Source organism: Felis catus, chromosome B4 (assembly GCF_018350175.1).
Source record: "Felis catus isolate Fca126 chromosome B4, F.catus_Fca126_mat1.0, whole genome shotgun sequence".
Classification (NCBI taxonomy): Eukaryota; Metazoa; Chordata; class Mammalia; order Carnivora; family Felidae; genus Felis; species Felis catus.
Window position 1 is genome coordinate 132,527,501 of NC_058374.1, and position 9,119 is coordinate 132,536,619.

General features: G+C 55.0%; 1 protein-coding gene across 1 annotated transcript; it reads left to right on the plus strand.

The window, feature by feature from the left end:
• The first annotated feature begins 2,769 nt into the window (after positions 1 to 2,769).
• Positions 2,770 to 8,055, plus strand: APOBEC3Z3 (apolipoprotein B mRNA editing enzyme, catalytic polypeptide-like 3Z3). The gene is given in 5 exon segments (NM_001112710.3): positions 2,770 to 2,915; positions 5,749 to 5,905; positions 6,546 to 6,813; positions 7,045 to 7,160; positions 7,946 to 8,055. Coding segments are annotated over 4 exon segments (582 nt in total). The 5' UTR covers positions 2,770 to 2,915; positions 5,749 to 5,755; the 3' UTR covers positions 7,994 to 8,055.
• The last annotated feature ends 1,064 nt before the right edge of the window (positions 8,056 to 9,119 follow it).

Here is a 9,119-nt window from a genome sequence, read left to right on the forward strand (position 1 = left end):
GAGAATTGGAAGATGTGAGTAACATCCTTACCGGGGATGTGACTTATCAGAGAACCAGGGTCCTTGAGGACAGTGACCGCATTCCTCTGCTAGGGCTTCCAGAACAAAACCCCACAGACTGAGGGACCTCACGGCAGGTGTTTGTTTCCTCACAGCGTGGACACTGGAAGCCCGAGATCAAGGTATCCCTGGGTCAGGCTCCTCCTAGGGCCTCTCTCCTTGACCAGCAGAGGGCCACCTTCTTGCTCCGCCCTGGCATGGTCTGTCCTCTGTGCTCACTGTGGGGAGCCCCTGGTGCCCCTCTGTGTGTCCCAGTTTCCCCTTCTCATAACAACATCAGGCAGATTGGATCAGGCCCATCCTAAGGGCCTCCTTTTAACAACCATCTCTTTAAAGCCTGTGCCTCAAATGTAGTCACATTCTGAGGCTCCAGGGGTTGGGACTTTAGCAGTTGGATTTGGGGGACACACGGTTCAGCCTCTTGGAGCTAAGAGGGTGGGAAAGAGCAGGATCCTTGTTCTGTGTACCTGTCTCCTGGGTTCTGCCTGACCTGCCACCTCCCCGCCCCGTCTCACCTGCTTCCATTCCAGCCCTTGCTGCCCTGGACCCCCCACCGCCTGTCACCGGGTCACCGCCACACTCATCCTGGCTCCCTTGTCCCTTCTCCCCTTTCCCACATGGCTGCCAGAGGGAAAGTTCTGGACAGGTTGCAGCCTGGGGATGAGGGCAGAGAGTGAGCAAGAAATTAGTTATTAAGTAAACATTTAAATAAGTGTGTTTTATTTTTTGTAAACATAGGGTTGGGAATGGGAGGACTTTTCCATAAAGCAGAATAAAAAGTGGTAGGTGGCTGAGAGTCAAGCTGGGGACACAGGGAAACAAGCAGAAGCATTAGAGGCAATAAAGCAGAAACAGAAACAGAAACAGAAACAGAGGGAACACCTGGCCCTTCGACCGCCGAGCTGACTACCGCGTGAACTTTGGAAAGTCAGTGGCGGTGCCCCACGGGGTGGCCTGGACCAGGGCACGGTGAAAAGGAGAAGAGATCAGCCTGAGATGCTGGGATCCTGGGCAGACAAAAGCCAGGAAGGAAAAGCAGCAGGGCAGGTGTGCGGTTGGTCACATCCAGAAAATCACTGTGGAGAGTGGCTTGGGGCCCACACGGACCCGTTGTTTCTTCCTCTGACCTTGGCCCATTAGGTGTGCATAACGGTGACCCCCGACACTTGTCTCTTCACTCCCCTCCCTGTCTGCCCTGCTGCCTGGGGCAGAAGGCACGGTGCAGAAGAGTTCTGGCTGTGCAGACTGTCCCACTGCTCTCCCTGTCCACGCGTCCTCCAAGCTGGGAGGCACCGAGGGCCACACCCGTGGACCACACGCCTCTCCACTGTCCCGGTCATGCAAACGGGCCCCCGTGGCCAGCTCACAATATCTGCTCCTTCTGGAGAAAAGAACAAGGCAGGAGGCCCATCTTAGAGATCCACAGGGGCCTCCGGAGGTCTCCTCCAAGAGTCACTGTCGCGCTCTGGCCCACCCCCCTTCTCTGCCCATCTCCGAGGGCTAGCGGGAGTTCTCCAGACCAGAGCTGCAGGAGTGCTGTCACGAGGGAAAGGCGAGAAGGGCTTTGAGCCTTGCTGCCCACACTTAGTGCTTCTCGGGCCAGAGGCCGCGTACCTGTCAACTTGAGCCACACCTGAGTTTGCAGATCTGATCACTCTCTTGGAAGGGCCCAGCTCATTCTGGAATCTTCCATTGGCTGGAAACTCTGGACACTGGAAGAGATGGGAGTGGAGGGGACGCCATTCCCGGGAATCCTCCAACTCTTGCCCACGCTCTTGTTACCCTCCCCTCTTGGGGCCATCCCAGGGCCGGTGGGCAGAATGAGGTGGTGTGGGGGCACCAGCCGGAAAAGCTCTTTGGGGACTCGCATGCGCGTGCGGTCTGGCCTGGGGTGACAGGTGTCTGCTCCAAGGCCTCCTCTTCCTGTCTAGGAGTCAACTTTCCCGGTTGCTCTTTGTTTCTCCATCTGGGGTCCTGGTGGATACGTGGCGAGGCAAGCACACAGCTCACCGGATGCACGCTTCAAGCCCAGATCCCTGATCCCTGCCCTGGGAGGCCTTTAGGGGCAGCAAGGGTCCTCCCCTTGTGCCCCCCACCCACTCCTATCCATGGAATGATGAGGAAGCAGGAGGAGCCAGGCCAGGCCCCCTGGAAGGCATTCCAGCTCGGCCATTGCTTTGCTGAGTGGCTCCAGAAAGTACCTTAGCCTCTCTGTGCTGGGACCTCATCTAAGATGGGAGGGCAGTGATCGGCCCCTCCCAAAGCTCTTGGGGGCTGTGGTAGAGGATGTGCTCAACGCACCTGCCTTCTCCTGGAATGGGGATGAAGATCTGCAGGGCTGAGCCCTGGCCCTCCCTTTCCAGACACCCAGCGTCCTGCTGGGGGACTGAATGGCTCCTAAGGGTCACACAGTGGTGGACAGGAGAGGGCTCATGCCACTCAGAGAGCCCGCCTCTCCCCAGCCACCGGCTTCTGTCCTGCTCTCTCCAGCCAGTGTGTGTCCCAACCCCCTCTGGCAAAGTACTTTCTCTTTCTCTTTTCCATAACCTGGGTCCTGCTGCCCAATGGGGCCCATCTCCTTCTGAGGGAGGCTGTGCCCAGGGCGGGGGGCGTAGCCCTGGGGATGGTGGCTCTGAGCCTGAGGAAGTGCAACCTTTTGAGGGCCCTCCCACCCCTGGGGCCAAAGCAGGAAGGAGGTGGGGCTTCTGAGGAGGCAGCCTGGGAGGTGACTGTCACACTGGGGCTCTCCTAAAGCAAAGCTGGTGGGAGGAATGGAGCCCTGGTGCCCCGGATAAAGGCAGGGCTGCGACAAATCAGCTGAGGAGGGACAGCTGCACAGGGCCCGTCAGGGGCAGGTAAGTCAGGAGCAAAGAAGGGGGGTGGGAGCCCAGAGAAGCCACACCAACCTGGGGCTTCCATCCCTGCTGTGTCAGGCAGGAAGGGGCTGGGTCCACCCTCAGACTAATCTGGGAGGACCCTCACAGATAAGGGGCTTTCCCGAGGCCAAGGGCAGCCTTGTGAGAGAGAACTGGTGCTGGAGAGCGCAAAGCCCAAGGCAGGATGGGACAAGCCTGCCCCTGAGTCTGGCACTGGGCTGCTGGAAGCAGGTCCCACTGCTTGCTTTCCTCTCTGCCCTCGTCCTGCCCCAGCCCTCGGTCCTCTCCTTCTCTGACACCTCATCCGCAGGGTCTGCTCCTGCCTCTGGTCTGTGGGCACCGCCAGGGCCGATGTCCCACTACTACCACCCCCCTCCCCGCCTCCAGCGGCCCCTCTGCCTCCTATCCCATGGAGGTGGCCATGGGTCTTTCTAAAGTGCTTTGTTTAGGCTTCGTTACAGACTTTCCATTCAAGGATGATTGAGACAATTGTTGGAGTCAGCTATAAAAGCTTATTCATACATTTTATTCTAAAGACTTGCACAATTTGGCCAAGAATCCTCTCGTGTCTGTAACCACCCTGAGCAAGAGTTCATCTGCCGGATGCTCAGGAAACCAATGAGACACTGACACTGGGCTTCTGCAGGGAAGAGAGGCTCGCTAAGAGTGTGGCGCCACCCAGGACAACAGGGGGCGCATGTTCCAGAGTCCTGAACTCCCCTAGGGTCTGCAAGTGCTTACGGGCAAAAATTAAGGGTCAGGGGTCCAGGGCCGTGGGTTCTTCTGATTGGTCAGGGGTTAGGTAAACGTCAAGACTGATTAGCTTGGCTTTCTGGCACCCACCGGTCTGGTTTCATCCAGATTGCGGTCCAGGTCTGAGGACCATCTCGGCAACGTGCATCAGCGATGCTGTCTTTGTTGGCAGAAGCAGCCCAGCGCCTCCTGACCGTGATGACCTTACAGGCTATTTCACTGTTGTTCTCTGGGTAGCATTCATCATCTTAAGCAAAGCACAGTCTTAAGTTTCCTCTCGGTGTTTGTCCCGTTATCTCTAACCGTGGGCGTCGCGCCTTTCTGCAGACTTCATTCTGTGGATGGTTTCGTTTCTGTTCTGTGGACGCAACACTCATTTGCAAGACAAGAAGATAAACTGTTTCCCATGAACTCGCTACCAGCTGTGAAAAACTAAATTAGTCCTGAAATGTTTCTTACAAGTTGTTTCTATCATCCCTGAATTTTAGCCGTTCGAGGTCAAGCTTCAACATTTGTGCTGTTACCATAGTGCACTTGTCCAAAACTTGAAGTGTTTCTGCCTTGAGCGTCTGGGTTTGCCAGGGACTGGGGGAGTTTCCCAGAACGTGGGAACTTCAGTGCTAAAATCAGGAAGCGAAGCCCCGGGCCAGTCAGCTGTCCTAAGTGTGCTATGAATGGGGGTTTTCAACCCAATCCTCACGGTGAGGGCAGCTGGGGTCTCTACCTGAGAGTACCAAGCTTCCGGTGAGGTCGCTGAGGGGTGATCCAAAGCCACGAGGCAGACATGGCTTCTTCAATGACAGTCATCCAAATCCACCTGAAGCTTTACTAATGCCCACAAGAGACATCAGAGATGGGTTTCCATTGATGAAATTGGTGACTCTGTTCATCAGCAGATCAGAGGACAGAAATGGCTTGGTTGGTGGAATCGGTGGTCTTTCAACGAGTTGGCCGGAAATCTGGGGAAGGCATTTCTGGCCTTGCAAGGAACACGGAACGGACCCCATAGTCTGTGCCCTGAGCAAGGACACCCGCGGCTTGATTCCTGTGTCCAGTTCCAAGTGTCTGTGGTCACCTGAGCCAGACTCCGTGGTCACCCAGGTCGCGTTGCCTTTGGCTGGAGTGTCCGGAAGGAAAGCGGCTGGGGCTCCATCAAGCTCCCCCAGTTTCTTCAGACCGTTCGGTGTCTGCTTGGTCGGTAACGTCCACACGCAGTGGGGCTCCGCCAGACGGAGATTCGCGCACCTGTCCCGGGCAGGCAGGCAGGCAGGCAGGCTCCCAGGTCTGTCCACCTGCCTCTATCTGTGCAGAGCCAACAGCATTTATCGAAAAGAATCCGTGCACGGACGCCCACATGAGCCACGTCACTTTGCGACGTGACCTTAAATGAAAACGCAAAAAGCAAGACACGGGACGGAAACGTCTATAGAGTGTAATCACCGCTGGGGGGAGGAAAAGCTATGTGAGTCCTGTGGCCAAAGTCGCCATCACAGCTCTCCCTCGGTGACAGCAGGTTTTCCTGTTCACCAGCCTCTCTGGGCTTTGTACTGACAAAGCTGTGAGACCCACGCCTAGGCAAAGAGCACGGAGTTAGAAGTGCCAGTGCACCCCCTCCCGCCCCAGAGAGAAAGGATCTGCACTGGACGTGTCAGGGTTGAGACGCCTGTGGGGCCTGAGCAGAGGGGTCTGGGGCACAGGACAAGATGGGTGAGCCAAAGAAGCACACGTGAGGCTGGTTCTCGGGGCGGGGTCCCCCACCCAGCTCAAGGCGTCCTGCCTGCCAAGGCCTCCAGGGTGGGTGACGATGGGCGCTCCACCAGACTGGAGGTGGGGCCGTGTGTCGCCGGGGCGGGAGGCGGGGGGGAGGGCGGCGGGCACTCACTTCATCCTCTTCCTTTTCTCTCCCCAGTCCCGGCCAACAAAGAAAAAGAGACTGGCCCTTCCCTCCCCGCCCAGGGGCCCAAGTAGACCCAAGGAGTTGGGTTCAGGAGGTGACAGAGCCTGGGATAAACACCAGAAGACACTCTCTGCACCTTTTGGTTTCCTTCCTCTTGCCCAGACCCACAATGAATCCACTACAGGAAGTCATATTCTGCCGCCAGTTTGGCAACCAGCACCGGGTCCCAAAGCCCTACTACCGGAGGAAAACCTACTTGTGCTACCAGCTGAAGCTGCCCGAAGGCACCCTAATTCACAAAGACTGCCTTCGAAATAAGGTGCCGACACAGGGCAGGCTTAGCCGGGTCTCCGTTAGCCCCGCTCCCCAGGAGCTCTCCACAGTTTTCCTGTCCCCGGGCCTCTGCAGAAGCTGTTCCCTCCAGCAGAATGCTCTCCCTGCCCCTCTTTGAGAATTTAATATTTACTTGTCTTCTGGATCTCAGCTCAGTCGCCGTTTCTGAGAAGCCAAGAGGTCCTCCAAGGACGGAGCGCTCGACCCCACCTGCGAGAACCCCCTCATATCCCTGCCCTCTGCTTTGCTGCCCGCCTTCCCGCCTGCCCTGTCCCGCCTCCCTCCCATTCTGACCCGCTCCTCGCTCCTCGGGACCCCCCCCCCCCGCATTCAAACATCTCCAGATGTCCAAAAGGCGAGGTCTGCAGAGCATTTGAGACCGTGTTGTAGGGGTGTCTGTGGCCGAGGGGGGGTGCTGCTGGGTCTGATTCAGATCAAGCTGCCGGTGCTTTGGGGGTACTCAATTAATGGGTGAGTAAGAGAAGGAAGGAAGGAAGGAAGGTTCTTTCCCTGTCCCAGGTGAGTTCACAGAGCAGAGCCTGTCATCCCCAATGGCACCCACAGCGTGTGACCTCTGGCCTCTGCCTTGTAACCAACCCTTCTCTCTGTCTGGGACACTCCCTTAGAAAAAGCGCCATGCGGAAATGTGCTTTATTGACAAGATCAAGGCACTGACGCGGGACACATCCCAGAGATTCGAAATCATCTGCTATATCACATGGAGCCCCTGCCCCTTCTGTGCCGAGGAACTGGTTGCGTTTGTCAAAGACAACCCCCACCTCAGCCTGCGGATCTTTGCCTCCCGCCTGTACGTCCACTGGCGCTGGAAGTATCAGCAGGGGCTGAGACACCTGCACGCATCCGGGATCCCAGTGGCTGTCATGAGCCTCCCAGGTGGGGAGAGGGCACAGCTGTCAGGGGATGGGAGGGTTTGTGGTTCCAAGAGGGAAAAGCCACTGCGGGGGGTGGGTGGGGAGGCTGGACCGAAGCAGGGTGCCCCCGCTGAGGCCCAAGATGTGATGCCGCCCGGAAGGGAAAAGGAAGGAGGAGCCCCTGGCCCTGCAGGCTGCAAGCAGGCTGCTCCCCTGTCCTGGGACCTCACTGCCTTCTCCTCCTCCGTCTCAGAGTTTGAGGACTGCTGGAGGAATTTTGTGGACCACCAGGACAGGTCGTTCCAGCCCTGGCCCAACCTGGACCAATACAGTAAAAGCATAAAACGTAGGCTCGGGAAGATCCTGACGGTGAGAAGCTGTCCCTGCTGCAGGCACCTGGCCTCCCTCCCCCTGGGACTCCCCTTCCCAGCTCACCGCCCCCTCCTCTCTGTCCTTGCTCTCTGTCCTCAGTGCCCCTCCACACCTTTCTCTTTTCTTGAGACACCCGTCCCCCCAGTAGGGGCTCCCAGGCTCCCACTTCCTTCCTTAGCTCCCTTTTCTTAGGATCTTGGGGCACCTGGGTGGCTCAGTCGGTTAAACGTCCGACTTTTGATTGGGGCTCAGGTCACGATCTCACTGTTTGTGAGTTCCAGTCCCGTGTCCGGCTCTGCACTGGCAGCAAGGATCCTGCTTGAGATTCTCTCTCTCTGCCCCTTCCCCCCACCCGCCCCCAATATAAAGAAACATTAAAAATTTAAAAAAAAAAAAAAGGATCTCATCAGCTTTCCGTTTCCCTCAAGGCCTCCTTGGCTTCTTTGACCAGGCTCCTCTGGTCCCCTCTCCCTCTCTTGCCCCCTGCACTGCTTGTTGCCAGTGACACTTTGAACTGTTCTCTTTCGGGGCGCCTGGGTGGTGCAGTCGGTTAAGCGTCCGACTTCAGCCAGGTCACGATCTTGCGGTCCGTGAGTTCGAGCCCCGCGTCGGGCTCTGGGCTGATGGCTCAGAGCCTGGAGCCTGTTTCCGATTCTGTGTCTCCCTCTCTCTCTGCCCCTCCCCCGTTCATGCTCTGTCTCTCTCTGTCCCAAAAATAAATAAAAACGTTGAAAAAAAAATTTTTTAAAAAACAAAAAACTGTTCTCTTTCTCTCTCAACAGCCCCTGAATGATTTAAGGAATGACTTCAGAAATTTGAAACTTGAATGACCATCAACCCTCCCCCCGCCACCCACCCTGTTCCTGCAGCATCTCAATGCTTCATAAACTGCTGACTCTTAGGAGCAAGTTGTGAGCTCCACGTGCACACCGGACCCTCCTCCCCGAGTCCAGGAAACGTTTCTTTTCCCCTTCATTCTTCTGTTTTCTTTTATAAGTGGGTATATATTTTTGTAATTGAAAAAATAAAGATGATTTTCAAGTCTGTAAAACTTGGGTTACTTTCTGAAAGGGAAATCAGGGCTTTCCTTCGTAAAAAATGAGCTTAAAGGATTTTCATTTTACGGCACCAAGAAAAAAAAATGTGTTTGGGAATTTGCTCTTGTAGTCTAGAATAGCTGGATCATTTCGTCGCCCGAATATGCTCTGTTCTTTCTCAGTATCTACTACGTACCTAAACAAATAGGGTAAAACTGTTGAACGCACACAGTTGCTCATAGACTTGATTGGGGAGGGGGGAAGAAAACCTCTTGGAACAGTGTTATTTGGCGTTCTTAGCTGAAGAAATAGGCACCGACTCTGGCTGATTAAAGCAGAAAAGAAAGATTTGTTAAAAAGATGTTGGGTGATTCCTTGAAACTCTAGGAAAGAGGGAGAGCTAGATTTGGAGGCTCCCAAGCCAGGAAGGAGCCCCCACACTGCTGCAGAGCTGGTCTAATGAAGGTGGCGTTGCCAATGGCTGCGTGCTCCTCTCACCCCAGCTGTGCCTGGAAGCCGGATGCTGACACAGAACGGCCTGCCTTAGCTGCCTCCACTAGGGACAGCCCCGCCCAGGATGGAGAGAAGGAAAGAAGAAACAAGTGACAATAAATAATGAACACAGCAGAAGATGAAAAAAGTAAAATCAAGTGTGTAACACTAAATACGAACAGAATAAATTCTTCCATGCTGCTCCCAAGAGGCACTCTTTAAAAAAAAAAAAAAAAAGAAACAGAGATTGAAAATAAAAGGAATGAACAAAGAGAGCAGGCAAATAAAAAAAAAGCAATATTGGCAATATCACACAAGGTATACATTAATGGATCGAACAGGTTAAAGGACTTAATTAACATAATGATATAAAGGAACAATGAAAGAATAAAATAATAATCAAGAGGCGGAGTTAAGATGGCAGAGA